Genomic DNA, 25,055 nt, shown 5'->3' with positions numbered 1-25,055 from the left:
AAAAAAAAAATAGCTACTCTAGTTCCAGAAGCATTTACTGCGGAAATACCCTTGTTCCCAGAAAGCACGTTGCATGTACATAAAGTTAGCATTGGGCCCAGTGCTTAGATCATTCCACAAGACTTAGTGAAAAGGGCAAACGAAAACAATGAGCCTGAGTCCGTGCTCTGTCAGATGCAGCCTCTGGCAGAACGGGAAGAGAAGCACAGACCCCTCCGCAGGGACACTTGATCTGCAATGTCTGCAGAGAGAGACTGCGAGGAAAAAGGCTGCACCGCGGACAGAATCTCAGGCAGCCACGCTACAAACCATACAGGGCTTAACGCAGCACGCAGCACAGTCTGAAGCGCTCGCCAAAGCCAGGGACTGATTGATGGCTGCTCTCCTGTAAGAATCGGGCTGAGCAGCTAAGCTGCCACTCTTGATGCAGCTGCTTCACTCTGTATGAATAACGACGTACTGACTTTGGCTGTACAAAGAGAGGAATGGCTACGCTCTCTACCGCGCGGTGTGACTTTTCACTGTGAAGTATCTGGACCAAGATGTAACTGAATGTTTTGTACAGTTCATTTTCTGTATAGCACTCTGCATATGTCTGCATACATAAAATAATTCTCATAAACCAGGTAATTGCTAACTTCAGACCAATGCATTAGCAGGTCCTTAGAAAGAAATGGTACTACACAGAGCAGATGTCAGATCAGACTGTCTTATACATGGACACTGAACGTGTCTAACGTTTACCTTGAAGACAAACATCAACATCAACCCTGAGTTTGCATTGTGACTGACAGCTGTTAAAGCAGCTGCTGTACTTCTTTTTATTGCTTAAAAAAAGGCTCCCTGAAAATGTTTATTGTAGACATCTCATCTTCAGGGCAGTGATTTTTCAAGTTTGAAGGGTCAATCATTGATCCACATCAGCAGGTTTTGTTCTGTTCTTATTCCCTGACCACCACTGAAACGTGCTAGCATCAGCGGCTGCTAGATGTGGGGCCTTCTGTTTAACTATTTTCTTGCACAGAGCCTCCGTTTGCAATGTTTATGTGTTTTATACACACACTTAAGAACAGGGTCCTCCTTCTAACTAACAAAAGACCGCTTGTTTTCTGAAATGTATGTATTTCATAGTAGTTTCTAAGAATGCTGTATTTTTGGCCTAGAATAATTACGATTTCACTATAAGTTTAATTTTCAGCTGTAGGAGAAAAAGAATACATATTCATCCATAAACCAGGCCCAGGATCTGAGTCATCACAGCTATATGCTGTTCTTAAACTTCAGAAACTCCTTTATCTTTTCAGGACAGCAATATTGTGGTGCTCTGTTGGCAGCAGAATCAAGACTGTCAAGGAAAAGCAGCTGCAGTATTCAGTATTTGCATGATTTATTATTTTTTTAAAGCAAATGGAAAGGTGTCAAGGAAAGCCTGACCTATAGTAAAGGATATAATCACATGCTATCTATTAATTTCTCCTTACAAAATGGTATATAATACTTCTTGGTCAGCATACTTCACATGCACGGAAAGCCACTCCTAAGGGGGCTACTGTTTCTGCTTCCAAATTCCCTTAACACTCCTTCTGACAAAGCACGTGGTTCTTCTCCCAGCTTTCCTGGCATTGACAATTGTCCAATACAACGTGAATTTCATTAGGCAGAGGAATCTAAAGAAAATTTTTAACATTGGAACAGACTTATTAAAATCAAGGATCTATTAAAACTCCATTTTGAGACGTTTATATTTTTAGTGTCTCAATAGCCTGAAGATCAAACTAACTTTGCTCTAGAGATGTCTAAATTATTCATTTAAAATAAACTGACAAATTTATTTTTCTTTTTTTCTTTAATTACTTGCAAAGCTATTTTAATTCTTTTGATAATTATTTGCTGAACATCTACGAATTGTTCCCTCTCCTAGGTTTTAGAAATTGGACTAATAACTATACGGTGTTTGTGATCAGCCCTGTACTTTTTTACTGGAGTATAAATGCCTTCAGTGATAGCAATTTTTACTCATATATATTCTTGTTTACAAATTAACAAATATCTGTGTATGAGCAACCACCGTGCTAAGAAATTACATTGAAGAAAAAGTAGTTTTTACAAAAATATACATGAATAACATTTAAAAAGGAACACTCATGAATCATACAAAGAGTTTTTAGAAGTTCACGGGAGTTCTTGTAACTGCTGTTTCCAGTACTTCACACACTGTGATTAGAATACAACATAAAGCTTTCAGGTCAGAGTCTCATACAGTGTGAACTGGCATAGCTCTACTCGTTGGCATGACTTCCTTTCACTGCGGAGAGGCAGTAATTCATACCAGATAGGGCTGTAGTCATCGGTTTCCGAGTGTCAGTTCTGCAATCTCTTGCAAGAATATGAAAGGATATGAACGGGTGTCCCTTCTCTCCTGCATTTCTTCTCTAGCAATTCTCCCAATCTAGTTAGTCTTCTGACCCTGGTCCTCAACCTGAATTCCTCAAAATCTAACTGGTTTGTATTGACTTTCGCATCCCTGGATGAGATTAGTGATTTAACTGCTTATAAATTGAGAAATATATAAGCCAGAAGCTATTGAACAAGGGAACACAGAACTGCCCATTATCCCCTCAATCACAAGCACTTTTCAAGGTAAACCTGTACTTAAAATATCACTTCATTGACTGATGGTACTTGTTTATTATGCAATAGTTACAAAGACTCTAATAATGTGGTGCTTCATTCTCAGCAAAGAATCTTCCAAATTATCACTCAGGAGTAGTTTTAATGCAAGTGACATGCTGTCACCAGTCTGCCTTCAAGATTACAGGCCTGGTTAGACAGCAGTCTTACACAACACCAAACATCCAGGCTCAGGTGATTCCCAGAATTAGGAAGAGAACGCAGTCAGGCCTGGGGCATGTACCTACTGCAACTACAAGGAACCATCTTTTCCATTGAAAATGGGGGCACTGCTGGAAATGGACCTTTTAAGGCCTAAACATATGACTGAACTGTAGCTTTGCTTCAACAAGTTCAAGAATTAAAACAGTACCTTTATCCTTTTCAGCATGAACCACTCATAAAAACAAAAACAAAACACACAGCCTCACATGAACTTCATGTTTTGTACTGTTTTGCACTGCTATTCTTCTGTCTTCCCTTCTTTCCTTTACATTTCTCTCCTCTCACCTTCTCCCTTACTGCCAGTCCACCTCATCTCCCAATTTACCTGTTGCCCTCTACGATCACACTGAAGGGGGGCTGCTTCCTCACACCCCTCAGCTGTCTCCAGTGTAGTCTCTTTGGCCAAGAATAACTGTGGGCTGTTGTGCTTTGCCTCTGAGCTGTTCTCATGCAACTAAAGCAACATGAGTTCTACCACCACTGAAGAGTGTAGTAGGAACCTATTTAACTACTGCTGTTAACTGGTTTACCATGTTGCATTTATTATGTGAGCTATTTTAATAGTTGCAGAAGTCAGTTTTGTTCAGCTGTTCTAAGCAGCAGCAGCACTACACAGCAGAAGAGGCTTGATAAGACAGGCTAAGACATACACTAAATGCCCCTTCCAAACAGTTGACCATCAGCACACCAAAGGTACCAAAACCACCTTATGGCCTTCTTCATGCACATCTAAGAGCTGCCCAGTACCCATGGTGGCTACGAGAAGTAACAGCAGATGTTCAGGTGTGATAGTGATGTTCTTGCTGATGAGTCTGGGGAATTATGCCAACATACTGTATGTTGCTGTACAGATGGGAGTAGTAATGACAGTGTTGATTTTGGACAGATAGTGACTAAAGGCAGAAATGGAAGGATGTGATGCTTAGGAAGCAATACAGTCCAGCAGCAGAATCGGGGGAGGATGAGCAACTTCTAAAGTTATGCTGTTCAGATGCTACCACTTAGAAAGGCAAAGAACTTCTCAACAGAATCTATAATTATCTGGGCAACATTTTGTAATGAAGTCATTCTTACTAAACATAAAACAATAGCAATTTTTCCCTTAAATTCATGAGAACGCTTTGCAGGATCACCACCCATTTTGGTTTTTTCACTGGTTGAACATGCAAGTTGCTCTACTCAGTGGATGGTATGATAACTCCTGAAGTGTCCAGGCTCCTGGGGATCAGGACAAAATACAGCTACTCTGGGAAGCACTCTCTGAAGACAGAAGGAGGACACAAAACATACCTAATCGTGCATTCTGGTTTTTCAAGTGCCCTCTGTCTTTTTAGGCCAAGGCAAATACCCTGCTGTGTGAAATTCTTTCTCATTAGTAGTATTAGAGGACTAAGGATGTTCTGATTTTCCATTCCATCCTACTGTTTAACCACATGTAAGATTTGCATCAGTTTCTCTATTTGTATAACAGTACAAAATAAACACAGTTATAAAGCGCTCTAAGATACTTGCAGGAATGAACTATGAATATGCTAATGTTAGTTACAGTAGACATACGGAGCGGATTGCTGAAAGGTTGGGGAATCTGAATCACACAAGTCTTACCATCACTAATTCTGATGTCTATTTAAAAGGAAACTGAAGCACCGCAGGGAAAATTATTTCTGATCATTTCATTGCAATATTTGAGGATATTTCCTTGCCATTTTCTACTTCTTTTAATTATGAAGCTACACATCATGTTCTTGATATTGTCTGTAAAAAATGGAGCATGGATTTTTAATGTCAGGTACACAGTTCCCTTTCTGTTGACTTCAGTCATTTCTTTCTTGTATAAAACATGCTAAAAGGAAAAGTAGCCATATGTACAATTCCAAAACTATTACTTGATGTCAAACACTTCATCTAAGCCATCTCCCATGCAAAAGGTGAAAATCCAAAAATATTTGAAAGAGGTTAGAGGGGGAAAAAAAAAAGGAAGTTACCTGACTTAGAAGAGAGTCTATAGCAGTAACTAAGAACAGCAACTTAAACTCCGTATGAGGGAATGGTTCCTGGCAGCCAGATATATTAATGCACATCTAGATGCAATTGTGCAAAGCCCTCCACGGTGACAGCTCTAAAACCATAAATGGTAAAGCTGCAACAGTAAAACTTTGCACCAGAGCTAAGAAAGCATCACCAAAACCCTCAGTCATACAAGCAGTCCTGAATCAGGGGACTAATCTTTTTGACTAATCTATTTTGATAAGGACTGCCAGGTGGGTAAAATAACCCCCTTTATATAGCATTTCACCACTACTAGAATAAAATTAGCATCTCACCAATATCGTCTGTGGTTACTGGCAAGTTCACTAAGATTAAAAGGAATATTTATTCAAATATTTCCAATATGCTAGAGGAAATGTACATAGCTGCAGCTCTGCTTAAGCAAGAGATGCAATACGTGCAACGGAAATCTCATAGAAGTATGCCGAATAATGTTTGTTAGTGTTTTCCCTGTTAATACCATAATCCCTAATACAGAGAAAGTCTACTCCACTTTTAAAGAAAGTTCTCACTCATTACCGGGATCCTTCTCATACATGGGCCTTTTTAGGGTTTGTTTTTAACATCATTAGTTACAAAATTAAATACATAGTAATGGGAAGGAGACACAACATTGTAATTATGAAAGCAGCAGAATCTTGTCAAGAAAAGTTTCCCTTGCCTCTTTTCCCTCTGTCATTTATTTGCTGCGATCTCATTTACACAGAACTTAACTGACATTCACAGGTAGTTCTTAATCTGGTGAATACTGAACTGTGCTAACTGAAGTGACTTGTTGTTGTTGTTGTTGTTGTTGTTTGTCTCTTAACTATAATTAAAATTTCTAATTGGAACGTACAGCCGAGCCTGTAGTGTGTTGTTGTCACAGATGATATGCCGGAAGAGAGTTATGGTGCCCTCCCAGAAGATGAAGAATAATGGCTCTGGCTCATGGGTGAATTACACAGTTCCTTAGCAAACACTGAGGACTAACTTAGAAACCTCCTGGAGGCAAACAGTGGTTACCACATAATTATGTGACAAATAAGCCACAGCCCATGCAGCGAGCGAGTCTGATGGATGGGATTTTCAGATATTTTTGTCTTCATCATTCATAATTTACTCAAGCATGATGCCACTAGTGATCAATATTAAAGGCCCTCAGTGAAGCAAGCCAGCACAGAACACAGTTGCAGCATATGTAATTTGGCAAGGAAGTACAGAATCATATCTGCATTTCACCAAACTCATGTTTCCAGCTCACTATGAGATCCAGATACAGAGGACAAGACTACCTTGTTGCTCTGTGTTTATTTCTGAGATATTAGGAGGATTCATTTGCTGTATAGTCAAATCACATAACTGACAATTCCATGGGTAAAACCACATTCCATAACAAGTGGAGCATAATAGGGTCCTTTTGAGAAAACAAATATAAAAGATAGAGGATAAAAAGGATTCAAAATGGAGGGATTTTTCAGTTTCTCCAATCACTCCCACAAATACATCCATTTCCTTTATGTCATTTTTGCTTATGTTATTTTTCAGAGTTAGATAATTTGCATATCTGTCTTTGACAAGCATATTCTAGACCATGTAACGTTATTTTTACTGTCAAGATTCGCCTAGAAACATTTTCACCTATGCCCATATACTTAGCCAGTTGGGGAGATACAATGTCTTAACCCTCTTGTTTGCCAAGTTAATAAAACCAGCTGTTGTGCAAGAAAATGGAAGGGTTTTGGTAATTTGAGTCTTTGGCACATACTAGAGTAACAGGACAACAGCAGAGAAAGAAAAAAAGGAGCTTTAGAAGAAGGACTTTCACAAGAACAGGGTTTGGAATTTGACACAGCTGTATGGTGTGAAGAAGGTGACTGTAGATTTGTAAAAATGAGACAGTAAATATATAAATGAGAGTAAATATATCAGGTCAAAAAGATGTTGTTTCAGGTAATGTATAAATAAACTGTGAGTATGCATATGTATGTATGTAAAATGTTTTAAAATACATTTTTTCATTCATACGACATGCACAGTTAAAGATCAGAAATGAAAGCTTGTATCAACAAATCTGGGTCAGTGCTGACTCTCGTATTCTTTAAATTCTTTCAAAATGAATAAACAAACTTCATTGTCAAAGCGCTAATATACTAGTGATTCTCAATTTACAGCAGAAATAATGTTCTAGCTTCCTATAAAAGAGCTACTGAACAAGCTTACGGAGGTTATTGTTGCAGGAAAATGACGACAGGTACAAGATGGTTCCTCCTACACGGTCTACTAAGAGCAGCAGCAATATCAGAGATCATTAGCCAAACTAACCTGTGGTGTCATTCCATGGCAGATATACATGATTGGGATATTCTCCGTGTCTGGCCCTTGATCAAGGCACAAATCACTTTTCAGGGAATTCTGCAGCTAAAATAAACAGAAAGAGAAAGAAATCAAGCAAGTCTTACATGAGAAAAAGATGGTGTGATTACTTCCATTTCTTTGCAAAAAAAATCATATGTAGTTGAGCAAGGAAACGTGCAAAATTAAAAATACTTGTTGCAGTGAAGACATTGAAGAGAAAGCACCTGGACTAAATTCGTCCTTGTAGATAATCTAACACTACTGATTTCAATAATGCTGGCACAAGGTTTCGGGAAGGGTAGATTTCAAAAAGCCTTCAGAGATAGCAATATTTTTTTATATACATTTTTAAAATATTAACTCCAATGAGTCTCTGATACACACTATATACAAAAGACAAGTTTTTTACCAGTGCAGCTAGCTGAGCAGCATGGACGGGGTTTCAAACATAGGAGAAAGCCCTGTAATTAAACAGCTTTGCAGAATCACTCAGAAGAGTCTTCTGATTTCTGGCAATAATTCAAAAAAATCCTTTCTGCTGACACTTAAGAGACTCCTGGCCAATTGGTATGCACTAGCTCTTCTTTGCATTATTCTGGGCTAACCCACGCACAGAAATCTAGCTATGAACAGACTGCAAAGTACTTGGCCCTGTTCATCACAAAGCCCTATATATTACCTGTGCAATGCTGAGACAGAATTTTCTGAAAGTGAAGTGCTAAATTAATGAGCACAGATAGCTGGAAGGTCTTTTTAGGGTGTGAGGCCAAAGATGTGGACTGCATACCCAAGGGCATGTATAAAGGTGTTCAGTGGTATAAGAGCAGTTCAGAGAACATGAGAGAATTGTCTGATGGAGGGAGTGAAGAGGTGATGTGGTTTGCAACTAGCTGTGATTAACTGAGCACTCCTGTCAGCTGTGTACAGGGACCTCCTTTGAGGAAAACAAATTGATGTGCTTCGAAAGGAAGTCTAGAAGTGAACTAGTCTGTAAGAAGTGTGGGCAAGCCAGAGACTGAAGCCAGGCAGTGAATAAAATCAAAACCATGAACTCATCTCTACAAGATTTCCAACTCCAAACCTAACTCTAAATTCAGTAATAGACAGGACAAATCTCAACATTAAAGAGAAAATATGCATTAGGTATCAATACTGGTCTTATTCTTAGCTGCAAGCCTCGAGAATTAAATAGTTTCCTCTCTCAAAGCTTTGTATTTCTTAGCCATGAATGTAACCACAACCATGACTCTAATCGTAATCAGACGTTGGGCACCACTCTCTATCCAAACCAATGATAAATATCTGCCTTATTAAGTCATGTCTGGATCCATCACTACGTTTGGCTTTTCAAAACCTCTTCTACAAACTCAAATTCTAATGCTTGTCCTAGCCCTAATGTTATAACCCTTTCCACAGCAATCCCCATAATAAAGGAAGCAAAAAAATCTGCCTTGACCAACATCAGCATGTGACTTAGCTGAGAGGGCTGACCCAGCAGTAAAACAGATACAGAGACTTTAGAGTCCCAAGCTCTAAAAAGAAACATGACCTTAACCCTAGCAGCAGCTGTCCGGTGATCAGGCGCTACAGAACAAGAGACAAAACACTATATTCCTCTTAACACCAGTCCTCTTCTTATGAACCTTGAAAACAAAAAAATAAAATGAGCTCTTCCGATTAATTTCTCAAACTCTTACCCCAATCACAACTCCACAATTAACTTAGAATATCTGTAGAGAAATGATCCCTACAGAAAACAGAAAAACAAAAAAGCCGTTGGCCTGTTAACTAGTAACGCTGTTTCAAAATCTGAGGCCCAGACTCTTAAGAACCATCCCTTTCCAAAATCTAGTGGCTTTGTGGCAACCAACAATTAACTTGGCTAATGCAGTTTTAGACTACCAAGACTTAATCTTATTACAACCCAAAATATAACCAGGTTGCCAATCCCCATGCTGAAAAACGGAAATAATTACTCAATACTGCCATTTGCTCCCTTTCAAACTTAGAGCCTTACAGAATACAGAGGTGAACTAGACTACTGAAATACTGAATTTGCAAAATTATCTCAAACGTCAAGCTGAAATCAGGGAGCTAGAGCCTACACTAAAGACATCAGCTTTTTGGCCCACTGACATCGCTTTCTCCTAACTCTAAGGCTACTGCAGAATTCAGAAAGAATTTTGGTTCCCAAACCTTTACTCCTCCACCAACCCTAACCCTAGCTATATGCCACAGCATAAACTAGACATGAATGAGACAACTATCTTCCTAACTCTCACAGAACAGGAGGAAATTTAGGATTCAGGAAATAAATATGGGTGGTGACGCTGTAGAGGCCTATATCCTAACCCTTACCCCTATTCAGATAACTTTTGTAATTACTCGGTATTTTTTTAAATTAATGATAATGCTATAGTAGCAATATCTCTATTTTCTACAAAAAATGAAGACAGTTGATGAATGGAAGCACTGAGAGAATCAGCAAGCAGCTGACTTGCTTTGAAATATCACACTTTTCTCCATTATAGGACATGCAAGCAAACAGGAAAGCAGACATGAAGGAAGATTAGAGATCCAAGCAATTATTTTACTAAAGAGACTGGGACACTTTATCTTTTTGTTTCATACAACAGTATTTCATAAAACTGTAAGCTGTGTATTTCATAAAACACTCCCCCTTTACTTGTAGAGATACGTTGCCATAGCTGTCCACTACTTCTTTTGTGACAGTACAAATAACGAAATAACGCCTACTCCTCACATCTTTCTTAGCTGATGAGGTTACTCTCATACTGCAGACAAAAGACTGCATCATATGCATTATTATGCAGTACCTAAATATTCATGTTCTGCTGACCACTGAGTCAGTATTTCTATAACAAACTCTTCTGATTCTTTTTGGTTTGCATATTGCCAGCAAGGAATCTTCAAAGGCTGATGAAAAAGTCTCAGCAGAATATAAAATCATAGGGTGCCTGTTCACCGATTTTCATTTTGACTTACAGGATGCGGAGTTAATCCTGAGACTACGCAACAAGTACCTCAGCTATTCCACTGGTCTTCCTTTTTTTATCTAGTATCACTTCTACCTGCAATCAAAGATTTTTTAGCCAGAGGTACCTACAAACAGAACCATTCACCTATTAGCTGCTATGCCTCCTTCTCCTCAGGAAACTCTGCACCTGATTAGATCATGGCATCGCTGAGGGCAATTCCACACAGTCTATGGAAGAGGCTCCGTGCACACAGGTGTGATTTTGGCATTGTTCTGAACTATTTTGGAAGGTAATCATTATCTCATGCATTTAACAACGACCTAAATATTTGTTGGAAGTGTTTTTCTTCTCTTTTTTGATTGTATGAAAAGCCAGTAGGATAATTTTAATTGATCATCAAAGGGGTCATGGAACTTTGTGGGGCATACAGTCACTTCATTTGCCAAAACAGAGCAGCTGCTCTATGGCACCCTTGAGGGTCTTCTCAAAACCACACTGGCAAACTGCACAACTCAGACTTCTTTTTGAGGAGGAATGTCTCAAACCAAATCTTTCACTTGTATGATCTGATCTTACTGGTTACGTTTCCTAATTGGGACTTGCATGCAAAAAGGCAAATTTAATTCGCAGGAATCCATTTTTGTGAATATGACACTGGATAGAGAATGTGCAAAGGATGTCCTAGCTCTACCAACTTACTATGGGCCTGTATTAATTTACTATGCTTCTCTTCCATGTCATGCGCACCTGTCCTCTCTGTTTAGATTGCCAGTTTTCTAGGGGCAAGAATTGTCTCTGCTTCAATTAGCACAGTACAAGTCAAGCGTGATTTCAACATAGACAAGGGTACTATTGTCATACAAGTGACAATGATGATGATCCCAAAATACAGGCATTTGAGGTTCTAAATTAAGATCTGGCTACAATATTAAGAAGCTTGCAGTTGAAATACTGAGCCTGTTTTGTTAATTCACCTGCTGCCACAAACCTTCCAGCTGACAGCTCCAACGTGTCTAAAACGTCATGCCTTGAGTATCTCCAAGTGGAATGCAAGCCATGAAACAAAAAACCAAAACATCAGGGAGGAAGATAATGTTCAGAATACCTCAGCATAAACTACAGCAGAGCAGCTGTCTCTGTCAACTAACCAGTCTAACAAATTATTTAACTAGTGACCTCAAGTTTATCTGATTCTTCTACTTAGAGCCAGGCATTGTCTTCATGAATTACTTCCATGATTACACCTTTCTCCCCCGCCTTTTTAGAATGGGAAATGTAAGCAAGATCCTTACCACCCCATAGGCGACAGTATCTGAATACATTCTCATTTCTGGATACACGCTGACAAGATACCACCTAAAGGTCTTGCACTGGAGCTTTTTCCTCAAGGCCTTCCTCTCAGAAATATCACCAATATCAATTCCGGAGTCCTGCACATAAAACAAAGGACAGAAAAAGCAGAAAAGACATCAGTGATACACTTCTGTGTAAACTAATCATCCAGAGTCTCCCTCATTGCAAAGATGATTATGACCTATGATAATGATCAGCTGTTGGTTGCAAAGTGACTCTGTTAGCCACACACACTCCATCGGGCCCCAATTAAATATGATACAGGTCACCATGGCGGGGTCTCTTTCAAAGTCTGCTTTGGTCAATGGAACCACTCCTGTTGACTTCAGTGGGGTTTAGATCTAGCTTCCAAGGAATAGCACTGTTGTTGAATTTCCTGGCACTTTCCAAATGCAAAAGTAATTGGCAGAAAGTAGCAAGCTGCCCTAGAAACAACCATATTGCTGGCATCCCACTGTGGCCTAATCATTAGTATATGACACTTTCTGGCCATTCTGAAGTCTGGGTTTACGGCTTCACTGCAAAGAGCAGAAGCTCTGCTCACCTTTCTGAAATATCACTTATTAAATTACTCTTGTAATGTAAAAAGAGAAGTTGCTATTTTTAAAAGCAATTGCAGAATAATCTCTCCCCTAATTTTTATTCTCCTTTACATTTCTGGCTAAACCTGATTTCTACTTATCATAGGAGCAGATCATAAAGCGTGAGGTTTCATAAGCTCCCTATATATAAAAATCAATAATTTATTACATTAAAATCACGCAGCAGAAATTTTTAGAGAGGGATCTAAGTGCAAATCCATGGCTGCTATTTGACAGGCAGTAAAATGAGACATTTTGCTCCACACTGTGCTTGAACCACTTCTGCCTCACACCAAAACGCAGGATAAATAAATTTTCACAGGGAAATCCTATAATCTATGTACTTAAACAACAGCCTTTACTGGGCCAGAAACGCCCCTAAGATTATGTCAGCCACCAGATATAATTTTAAAATAACATTGGAAGCATTGAATTTTCCCAGTTACACATCAAAAAGGTATCTTTACAAGTATCCAGGTTTCTGAGCTGCTGAAGCAACGACTGCTTCTTACATCCCAAAGCACTGAATTAACGTTAATCTGGAACAAGTATATTTTATTATGGAAGTATTTTCTAACTAAAGTAAAATTGACTTCCACGTTAGCAAAGTATACTAAAAAGTAGGAAACTGAGGTCTGGTATGAACAGGCATAACTCAAGTTAATCCTTAAAAATGATGACTCCCCTCCCCTCATGGCCTACATAATTTGTAAAACTTTATGTGGAACTCCTCCTTAAGCAATCACTTTTTCCTGACTTTTCTAGCACGTGACTAGATAGAGGAACATGCTGTAGGGTGTTGTAAGACAACCAGCTGATCCCATGGACAAATCCCCCTCATGCACTGCCCTGTGGGATAGCTATCCCCAAAGAGCATCTGCAGCCTCAGTAATCACATCCACCCATGCAGCTGGAGAAGGACAATAGCTCACATGCAGCACACTGGCTTTATCACCAGCAACAACTCAGTGTGTTCCCCAAAGCTGAGAATATGATGGGAGGAAAAAAAGAAAAAAACAAACCCAAAACCATAGGGGAGGACACATGGAGAACACAGCTTCTGGGACTTGAAAAATCTTTCCTTTGGGTTTTAAGTGCTTTTCTGAATCTATTTATCTAAGTAGTTATGATGTAGAAATCACCACGGTATCCGAGATCCCCATTTGAAGCCCTCAGTACTTGGGAGCCACACACAGAGATCCCAAGAGGGCAGTCACAGCACACTGCCAAATGAGTCTAACTCCTTTTTATTATTATTAGCTCTCAAAGACTAAAACCTTTGGAAACATCTGACTATGGGGCTTCTCAGAGATCTGGGAATTCTTCCATGGAAAAAACAGGTCCTGTGGTTAACATTTTGGAATAATGTATTTCATGGAAAGTCCTGTTATAACTGAATACATTTCTATTACCTACACAGTCCATTACCAGTGCACTATTTCATCAGCTTCCAGATAGAGAATTACTCCTGTAGTTATCCACTTGTGTAACAATATTTTGCCATGCTATCTGTCTGTCCGCTCTGCATGTCTCTCACAATGATGTCTCAACATCTTTTTGCCTAAGCTGAAGCTAGGTTTGATTTGAAAATTGTCCCTCTTTGGTATTTCACCTTTAATTTAATCTTGAGGTAAGCAAAGATGAAACAGAAAGATTGCCATCCAGGCTGATACCTAAATTTGACCAGATCCATCCCCAGCCTTTCTCATCCACCCTCTCTTTGCCCCCTGCCTGCTGGAAGTCTGTATTACAGGTGTCCCACAAGCTTTAAGTTATTTTTTAGGTTGCTTCTTTACACTGAATACTCCCTCTTTCTACTGATGTTTCTATACCAACCAGAGACTGCATTGCTCCTAACCTTTTGATGTATAAAAGAGGACTCCCACTAATGATGTAGGTTTTCTTCATACTGACCGATTCACTATAGTGCTTAGGAGTGTATTTTTGTACTGTATTTTCCTCTTTCCCTTAAAAGGCCAGAAGCTTTCCTTAAACATGTACTTGTTTCCTACTGCTCTAGAATCAGTTCAGTACTCGCAAAGTTTAGCATGGGAAAGGAAAAGGAAGTCCCAGGTCTTCGGAGCTCCCCCCCGGCTCTTGGCACCAGGCCTCGCACAGTGAACACAGAGATGCTTAGAACAGCTTCAAATGACACAACTGATTTGGGATACTTGAGCACATGTCAGGCTGTCAGAACAAAACAGAGCCCCAACACTCTTCTAAGTCCTTCCCTATTTTCCACATGGCAAAAGATGGAAGCTGGGTGCATGTCCCCACTGTAGGTCACAGACCCCATCTGACACGAAAACCTTCTGATGGTCACAAAGGTGCCATACTGTCTCTGAACATCCTGTAGCAATTACTAGGTAACAAGTAGTTTCAGGCTTTGTAGGCCGCCTACAACTGTGAAAACTAAGCTGTTTCCCAGCATATTTTAAATAAGTATGTGGACATGGGTGTGTTTATTTGGTTTTCTACAGTGGTGAGAAATACAAATGAAGGTTCTTTGTGCTACAGGTTCTGTACATGCACATAGTAATAGATTTCTCCCTACAACAGAGGCATCTCATTACATTGCAGAAGAGGCTACCACTATTAAAAGCTGATTTAGCACTTGCCATTTCCAACTTTTAAGTCTGCACTATGGTTTGACAGCAGTAGCCTTTGTGAAGATGAAGAGAGAATATAATCTGCATTGCAATTTATTCAAGCAGTTCAGTGCAATGATAGTACATTTGGGGTGGGAACATGACTGGAGATTGAAGTAGTGAGGCAACCTGTTATTCCTCTTCAAAGGAATCGGACAGAATCAGTTTTGGCAGTACAAGATCTACCATGCAAACACCTTGATGCACTTTGTGACCTGAAGAAATCAGTTCAATCCACACACAGCGTTCATTTTTCATTTGTTTAATAAAATATATTTGTTTCCTTTGTTTAATAAATGAGTTTTAAAATTGTTTATAACAGGCTGTCATGGTTTAGCTTCAGTTGGCAACTGAGCACCACACAGCCGCTCACTCACCCCCCCGCCTCTTCCTGGTGGGATGGGGGAGAGATTCTGAAGAGCACAAGTAAGAAAACTCATGGGTTGAGATAAGAACAGTTTAATAATTGAAATATAATAATAATAATAACAACAACAACGACGAAAAGGAAAATAACAAGAGAGGGAGAGAGAGAGGAACAGAACCCAGGGAAAAACAAAAAACCAAGTGATACAACCCGCTGACCGATGCCCAGCCAGTCCCCGAGCAGCGATCACTGCCCCCTGGCCAACTCCCCCCCAGTTTCTATACTGAGCATGACGCCATATGGTATGGAATAGCCCTTGGGCCAGTCTGGATCAACTGTCCTGGCTGTGCCCCCTCCCAGCTTCTTGTGCACCCGGCAGAGCATGGGAAGCTGAAAAGTCCTTGACCAGCATAAGCGCTACTTAGCAACAACTAAAACATCAGTGTGCTATCAACATTATTCTCATACTAAATCCAAAACACAGCACTATAGCAGCTACTAGCAAGAAAATTAACTCTATCCCAGCCAAAACCAGGACACAGGCTTATTTTTTTCTGCTCTATCAGCACAGTCAAGACTGTTACTATTACTTGTTAAATTTTCATTTAACAAGTAATAATAACAACAACTTATCTTTGTATTCTTTATGAATTTGATTTCCAAATTGCATTCAAATCTCAACTTTGCACAAGATTAAGCACCACCACCATCATATCTGCAGAAATATTATGCAAATACATGTATAATACTGTATATCCTGGTTAGCAAAAGGAATTCCCAAGTTTTGTGTTAGTGCTGTGTTTGCAAGTCAAAAAAATGAAACTTGATCAATCAATGAAGATCAACCGATCTTCAGGAAAATAACTAATAATGAAAAACACAAACTGACATGTAAATCTATCAGGTTAATCACAAATAAAATTCATTTGAAATTGGTTTGATGTAAAATAAGTAACCCTATCTTCCAGAAATGTCTTTATTCTTGTATGCACTGCTGTGTGACTACTCAAAACAGGGACACTTAAAGGGTAGCTTGGATTCTGTGAACATGGGACTAACTTCCAGAAAGGGGCTTTGCCTGTACCAGATCATAGAAGATTTTTTTCCTGGTGCTTTCATGGTATATCATGTGGCTAATCCTGCAACATGAAAATAGGACAATGACTTCCCCACTGTGCCAAAATTATCTAGTTTTAACCATGGGAGATGAAGGAAACTATTGAAAGCAGCTGAATCAGCATCAGTGTTCATATATCTAGCTGGTTTTTGGTTTCTAACCTTTTTTCCTTATTAAACTAAAGGAGGAGAAGTACAGCATTTTATTTCTCGAACCAGAAATTGCAGCAAAACCAGTTTCTCTGAACAGTTACAAAATCACTCAGAGAGATTTTACAGAGATTTTATTAAAGAAAAAATAAATTGCCCAAGTTCATTTATTAAGTCTAGAATATTTGCTTTAGCTGTAATGATGAGAACTGCACACTGTAAGTCAAACCTCAAATTCAACTACAGCCATGGTTTCCAACCTCTAGGTGGAAACAACCTATTCTACATGGATCCTGAATATTTTCCAGAATGCATAGTCACCTTTCTGAGAGCCCTATAGCTCTTAGCTGTTCATAGATTAAATATCATTGACTACAGAAATGAAGAACAACTAAAATCAGATGTCAAACTGAACTCTCAGGTTAGCCATCTGACATTATCTTTTCAATACAATGGACCAACCATTGCTCATCTATGGAAAAGAAATCTGGATAAGCAGGCCAAAAGGGAGTTGCAGCTAGATTCTGCAATATGTCATGACGTCCACCAGCCACCCTTACTCTGATGTGAAATTACTCAAGAGTGATACACCCACACTTGAATCGATAGATGTTAACATCCCTTGCCCCTTGGCAGAACTCCCCTCACAAATCTGGCAGAATTATAGCTCTCTGTGATGGTAAATAAGAGACTCAAATTCAAAATAAGATGTGTAATATAGAGTTGATGCTTCTTTTTTCCACATTTCTGCAGCTACTAGATTCAAATCTCCATGAAGAGTCATCAGTGAGGATGATGAACTTGACAAGAAATTAATTTTTAAGGAACCTGAAGACAAAGAAATTATTCTAGAACAAGACACAACTACATACATATTTTTATATATAAGTGTGTATGTATAGGCATATCTTATGCCTACATGTAAGACACAAATACATACAAACGTGTATACAAATAACAAAATCCTAGCAGAAAAAACAAAATTCAGAGTAGGAACCAAACCCAAAAGGATCTAAAGCCAAAGCCTGCAAATACCGGTCTTTGTGACTCACCTCCTGGGGTATGTTCCACGCCATATAGACATGGCTCTTAAATTCATCCATCCAGACTTCAGCCACCCTTAGTGCATTTCTCCGGACATGAGCAGTTAGATCTTCTGTGTATGGTTTATGGGCTCTTTCAATGTGGGCAATCCTGGAGCAAGGTAGAACCTCAACACTTCCTCCACATTGCCATACCTAGGAGGAAAAAAGACATTCTGCTAGTGAGAGCTCCCTACACCACTGCTGTCCTTTAGTAAATACACTGAAATTATTTTATTTCTATGCTTGTCATTGTTACAAAGGAGAATAACTACTCAAGACTTATTTGACTATACAGAGGGGTTTTTTTAGGCAGTTGTGAGAAGAGACAGTTATTACCTTGCCTTATCATCAATTATTACTACTACTTAACCTTACTACAGAATTATTACATGACCAGTAGCCTCTCATCACAACCTTCCTGGATCAATTTAGCTATTCTCAAGATTATTAATAAGAATAGTTATAGGGCATCCAAAACAATAGCATCTGGATTCAACTCTTAATGCCTTGCAGGCATTTCTCTAAGATTGTGCACAGTCCGTCTCAATACATACACGCACTATTTAGAATGTCTAACTAGGCAGCCTTACGTGAAAGGGAAACTAAGCCAATCAACTTTTTAAGATCACTGAAGTTTCAGGTTCCAGGAATAGTAGGAGTATAAAAGCATCTTATACTTTGCTTTAAACATAGCTCAGAAAGGATCAGGTTTATTTCTTTTGAGAAGGAGTGACAAATACTGCCTAGTGAAAATGTTCTATGAACAATTTCAACACACACCACTCTTATAAATTATAATACATTTATAATGTAGGTTACCGTACCTGCTCAAGTTGTTTCAGTTTTGCCCCCTACTGCAGTTGAGCTAATGTCCATAATGTTAATCATAAGTATTGCATTCATTTCTGATTTTCTCTCTTTCTGCTTTCAACAACAGAAGAAAACCACTTTGGCAGCCTTAACAATCAGTGAAGTACTTGAATTATCTTACATAGAAGCTCTTTTTCTGTGTATCTTGTATTATGTAAACTTCCTAACAAGATCAAGGCAGCCCATTCATAACGGTTGAGTGGATGCTGCTCAGGTGAAAACCCAGATGTACTCAAACTGTTTGATCCTGCTGAACAAGTACCTCAGTGTCCCAGAGGCAGGTGTACTCACTTAGAAGTGACAGAGTTTGCCTTATGATACTGCTAGCAGAGATTCCTGAGGCTTGGTATCCCATACCAAGAGAGAAAAAAATGAGACCAAGGGTGCTCCTTCCTCGTACAGCTCATCCAGGAGAGAGTATATTCTGGTCTCCCTTCTAGTGGTCAGGGATGTGGCTTGGCAGAACATCATGTTCTGGACCTGATCTCAGACCCCTCAGGTCTGTCCATCCTATAGGCATATGCTCTACTAGGGAGGCACTTTGTTCAGTCATTCATTTTATATATTTAGACATCTGGCTTGAATACAGCATTTAGGCATTTGGCAGCTCCTGAGACCAGAAAACATGGCATGGGTTCAGAATGTTTACAAAGCCTTTTCTGAACTGGTGCCTAATTGCATTCAGCATACGCTGGGAGAAGAGATAGAGCCTTGGTTTTCAGAGCTCTCTGGAAGATGAGCTATCCCATGAACCTACTGCACAGTCGAGAAGGAAGCCGAAAAGACTTCAGCATGTCTCTGTGTCCAGAACTTGGAAAACCTTAAGAGTAAATAAACATAACCACTACCAACATCAGGGCAAAACTGAGATGATCATAAATATTTAAAAATAAATGGGCAATTGACCTGGCACAAGAATATATAATCTGGAAACAGCATTTGTGTCCTGTCTTTCTAAATATCATATAAAGTGGGCAATCCAGTTTAACGAGCTAACAAAAACAATAGTTTGTGAAACATTTAATTCAAAATGGTTCAGCTACATTTCCTAATAAAAGTTGAATGTGAAGTATCATCAGGCTTTGCTCACACAATGCCTGCTTTCAATCCAAGCCATTTCTCAGCACAGCATTGACATCCAGCTACAAATTGTTTCAGAGTTACTCACTCTACACTGTTTAAATTAGTATCGTAAAAGACAAGGAAGATGTAGAGATGGTCATAACTTAGCCTAGGACAAGACAATTCACATACTGCATGAGCTGCCTCCTTTGCCTAGCCTTTGCTCATTTTAACTAGGGATGGCCTCGATCCAAGTCTAACATGTGAACACCAAATCTTTTGTGCGATTTTCAGAGTTGGGTCTGAATGCCATCTTGACAACAAGCTGAGCCAAAAATTCACGGTCTATAATAAGCTGAATTTCCAAGTAAATTTCTAGGATTCGAAAATTTGAAGAGCGGACTCATCTATAATTTTAGGACTGATTCAGTAATCAGTAAAATCTCATTTGACTTTATAATTAAGTCATATGTGTTTTCAAACAACATCCTGAGATGACAAAGTCTTTAATATAGTTTTTAAGTAACAATTATCCACTACCTCAATTATCCACTACCACCAATTAATCAAATCTGGTGGCCACTCCTTTCTCTCAGACACTGTCAGTCTTTGTTCTATTTCCAAAGACTAATTAATTATTCTGCAAGAACCATGGATTCACTTAAAACCTTAATGCTATGAGGGAGCTGTCAATACAGATGCTGACAGAACAGGCAGGTCATATTAAACAGCTTCAAAAACAAATCCTATTTTTCTAAGCAAAAATCACCTGCAATCCATGAAAATGTGAATAGCATGCACCAAAACTGGACTAGAGATGTATGCTAATAGTTTCCATATATCGATACAAATAAAAATCCTTTAATTAATGACTTTTTAAAGAGGAAGACATGAGAGACACATGTGATCTGAAGATATAGGAATCATAAGTTACAGCGTGTGCAGAGCGTGCAGTTACAGCACTAAACAAGTAGCACTACCCTAAAGGAAGGCTATGACGCCTTGCAGAGCCCTCGCAGAGTGAAAGCAGATGCAATACTTTATAAGGGCAGAAAGCACAATCCTGATTTGCTCGGGTGGTCACATTTACAACAAGCCATAGTACCTTTCTCTCCCACAAGCGTTCTTTGTCCACGGGATTACAGTTCAGTGAAAAAGCTCTTTTCTCCCGACATTTCATTGCGCTTAGGGAGAGGCCAGTTGCAAAGAAAGAAAATACAGGGAGGCATTAAAGTGGGATTTTCAAATGGCATGAAACTCTCCTGGAATCTCAAGGGATTCTGGATTCCTAGCTCCCCAAAACACGTGCAAAATCTGCAGCCAAGGAATGAAGGGCTTTGCTAGCCATACACTAAATATTAAACACTGTACTGAAGAGGATATATGAACACTAAACAATATAACATGATTAACTGACTGCTACAGAAAATGTTGGGTTTTTTTCATTCTTCCCTGATTGTATTTGAAATCAGGGAATTTCTTGCAGTTAGCTCAAGAACACCCATCCATTCTTTCTTTCCTTCTTTCTTTCCTTAGACCAACTGTCCACTTGAATCTGACCGCTCCTAGCTCCCCCATATCCTTTACTTGTGTAAACAAATCCATGGTACTCCAACCATTGTGTTGGAGCCATTGTGGGTGGTTGGATGGTTTTTCAAGACATCTTGAAAAGGTATAAATCGCACATCAAAAGTACATAGGAGAGACTCATTAATTACTCTGAACCAACACCTTTTGGTCAAAGACAATTTTTAGGGTTTTTTTAATTAATATTTTAATACTAAGAAATATATTTTCTTAAAGACTCAACTTAGAGGGAAGTTGTGAAGCCTTTTAGAGTGGTCTGTTCTTCATCTAAGAAAATTCCTGTAGACAAGAGATTGTCTTTATAGTCAAGAAACAGGAATAGCAATTGAGGGGTCAATTCCTCACAACTTCACACGTTTCTCCTGTGAATTTCACAGCTATTTTTTTGCTGTCATTAGTAATCTTTATTCAGGCTTCATCCATACTGAATAGCACCTTTGTAGTTCTCCAGCACTGTTATTTTATGTGATGGCTATAAATAAATACAAAGGTTTAAAATCAGTGAAGCTTTTCCAAATTATCACCCATGACTTCGTAGGAAGTCTAAAGATAAAAGAGCTTCAAAGACTTTTTTTAGCCACATGGAATGGTTTGAAGTAAAATGTTATATCTCTGAGCATACTGTTGCTGCAATCAGTAATACTTAATGATAAACCCGCTCGTGCAGATTGCAAGGAAGAAACTTGATGAATTTCCTGAACTATGGTTAAAAGGAAATACATCACCTTTTCCTGTTGCCCTTGAAGATGTTTTTCCTATGGTAGCAAGAGGTGGAAATCGCTAGCAATAGTCTCAATTTCCTGCCAAATCCCTAAACATACATATACACTTGTCAAAAATAACGTATGCTTCCATCATTGTGATACAATAAATAGCAATTCACATTTCATTCTGTAAAAGCATCAACTGCAAAACTGTACCATTGGGTCTCAGGCTTTGCCTTAAGGCAAAGACCTTAGAAAGTTTTTCAAGTGGGAGGGATTGCGTATCTTTGGGAGTTCTTAATATTGCTGGAGCCTCAGCAACGCAGAAAGTTTGCTTTTCTTTGGAAGAATTTGTCGAGGTTCTGGTCCTGCTGGTTCACTTTGCAAAAACAGTCTTTTTTAGAAAAAGAACACACCAACTGGAGTTTCCCTTCCAAAGAGCTCTCAGAATCCACTTCGGTGTGTTTTCAGTGCTCCCTTCCAAGAGTACCTTAGAAAGGGCTCTTTATTCTTGAATTTCCTGAGGAGGTTCATATATTTGCTATGGCCCCAAGAAGGGCTTAGAGGGCTTCCTCCTCTTGAAAGGGTTCCTTCATCACTCATAAAAGGTAGTAAAATTCCATTTAAAAATTCAAGCTGTAGAGGGATAGTAGTAGTGCCAAGGTGACGTCTAACACTTACGAAGCTGAAAGACTAAGCAAAGCCTATGGCCTAAACTAAGCAAAGCAAGTGGGAGATGATAGGAACATTAAATGAATACAGAGAATCTGTCTGGGGGGAAAAAAAAGGGCGGGTAGGAAATCTCTCTCCCTTTTAAATCTTCAGTTGCTATGACTTATGTGGGGAATTTGTCCAAGCTCTAAGCACTTCTTACTGTTAATTTACTGAAGTACATTTACACGTAAGCTCTAATTGTGGCCCTACATCTGTGTGAACTTATGTTCACCAAGGTTAAAGTAGCCCCACAGAGCAAATAGAAAACATGCTTTTCACATTGGAAGAGCCAGGAAAGCAGAGGACACGTAAAACTGCAGAGAGAACACAGGCAGTGGCACAACAGATCAGCCACAACTTCCACTCTGTTAAACGAGTAAAGGGCCAAAGTACTGGGCAGTCCAGCGGGATGGCACAAGTGGGGCAGCTACAGAAGCAGTAACACACCAAATGGCTTCCTGCAGCATTTTGCAAAGGCATAAGCCCCAATACTGCTCTGCTATCATCCCTCGCTCGTTCCCACCAAAACGAGGGCAGTAGTGACAGCATTTGCACAGCCTTCAGTGTGCGGCAGAGACGAGTGACTCACACATCCTTAGAAACATCTAAATCAATCTGGTCATAATTTTTTTTAGAGCAAATTCCATTCAAATCTGGAAAATCTGTTTCACTAGACAAAGGGTCTCCATTTCTATTTAGTTTTACTTTTAAATCCACATCCTTTAGTAAATCCTTTTCAATTGCATTTAAACACACTTGAATTTGCATATTTAATCAAAACAATTACAATTCTGAAGCTGATCCCTCTCTCGAATATTTAATTTGTACTTCATTATAAAATGATATAACACTTCTTCATTAAAAGTGTTTCTTTTTATCTCTTTAATCACTAAGTGTTCTTTTCATGTTGTGGAAGCTTAATCTAATAAAAAAATAAACCCTACATGATGCTGAGCAGTTTATGAGCATGTACTGCATTCATTAAATTTACACAGATCATGCAGTTTCTCCAAGAACTCATGTGACCTTGTTTGAAACTATTATTTCATTTGGACTGCAAACAAAACTTTTTAATAATTAAGTGATTTCTCAAAAACCTGAAGCAATTTCTAGCTTCTGTGAAGTCTGCAAATGACAAAATTAGAAGAACTCATTAAACATGCCTTGAAGATAAAAAAAACCAGTCAGTGTGAATTAACTACTACTGTGAATACAAGCAAATAGTCAACAATATCTTTAAAATATATTTTGGGGAACAATTTAATGCAAAAAATATTGCTGAATCTTGTTAAACTTTGTCATTACTAATAATCATTTACTGATAACCAATAATGAGCTTGATGCTTTACAGGCAAGTATGAATAAACAATTTTTATTCAATACCATGAGCTAAGCCTGTGATCGTTTTGGGTCTGCACTTTTATTTTGGTATCCTGACAGGTGACTGCAGAAAGGACAGGATACAAAGATCACTGAAATCAATGTTCGTGTTTCCAGTAGCAATCAGTGGGCTTTGGATTGCACCCTGAAAGCTTCTGGATTGTCATGTACATTTGGGTATCTGTCTCTGTAAACCTAGAAACTATACTCACTGGATGAAATATCTTTCTTTAGGTCGTATCTCCACTGAAGTCACACAATCTTGACTAAATAATTGCAGTAGTGACTATAAGTACTGATGGACTTGGCTAACTTTCCCCAAATTCAGCAAGAAACCATGCACAGCTTTGCTTATTCCACTGGTCTCAACCAGCTTCCTCTCATTGAAGAAGTCTGCCCAAACAGTAGAATTAAACACAGAATCCTGGTCTGAGTCACATAAAGCCAGGATTAGAAAAATCAGAATATAGGTGGACAAGAAGAGAAAGAAAATACACTGCTTACTGAAGCTATGATTCTGCTTTACTCCCTCCTTCTAGATGCTGAATGGGCTGGAAAAGAGAATCACGTCATTGGTATGTACCCCTGCAGAATGGGAAATTAGGGTGTAACAATTTCAAGAGATGACTACCTATAGTCACAGCTCAGAACACTATGCATACAGAAATCAGAGACTGAAGGAAGAGATTTTTAAAATTACTTCATCTGTTTTACTGAAGCCCTGTAAGGTTTTTGAAGACTATTCTACTCATCATCATCATACAAGCCTGTCATGCTTTCAGGTAAACTTATCTATTTGTGTGCGAGAATAGCTTTTTTCCATAACCAAGCTGATAATCTTCACGTGAAACTGTAAGCAACCTATAAAAACACCCTCCTCCCCAATCTAAAAGATTTTTTAAAAGAAAATAAAAGGCTTTAACATAACTAGAGCTGCTCTCAATTTTTTAAATGTAAATTATCCCTTAAGTCTTACTTTTGAAGTCATCATTAATTGCCTCACAGGCCTCATTTTACATTAACTGGGTCTTTATAAAACACTCTCATTGAAAAAGTAATACATGTAAAGATTCTTCCCCTATTAAATTGTCAGTAGTTTTCTTCCTCTTTTAGCTAATTGCTTCATTATGTACTTTTTAAATTGTTTTGTTCTGCGGG

The 25,055-nt window shown here is 38.8% G+C and overlaps 1 protein-coding gene across 3 annotated transcripts in view; it reads right to left on the bottom strand.

The window, feature by feature from the left end:
* GALNT18 (polypeptide N-acetylgalactosaminyltransferase 18) overlaps positions 1-25,055 on the bottom strand; it is a 251,920-nt gene that overhangs the window by 43,929 nt on the left and 182,936 nt on the right. For all 3 annotated transcript variants that reach the window (XM_075502133.1, XM_075502132.1, XM_075502131.1), the window contains exons 8-10: positions 17,548-17,733; positions 11,573-11,710; positions 7,249-7,344 (exon numbers count right to left, since the gene is read on the bottom strand). In XM_075502133.1, coding sequence (XP_075358248.1) covers positions 7,249-7,344; positions 11,573-11,710; positions 17,548-17,733 — 420 coding nt within the window. The remainder of the gene's footprint in view (positions 1-7,248; positions 7,345-11,572; positions 11,711-17,547; positions 17,734-25,055) is intronic.

Source organism: Mycteria americana, chromosome 5 (genome assembly GCF_035582795.1).
Source record: "Mycteria americana isolate JAX WOST 10 ecotype Jacksonville Zoo and Gardens chromosome 5, USCA_MyAme_1.0, whole genome shotgun sequence".
In the NCBI taxonomy this organism is placed as follows: Eukaryota; Metazoa; Chordata; class Aves; order Ciconiiformes; family Ciconiidae; genus Mycteria; species Mycteria americana.
This window is presented reverse-complemented; position numbering and strand designations above follow the sequence as displayed.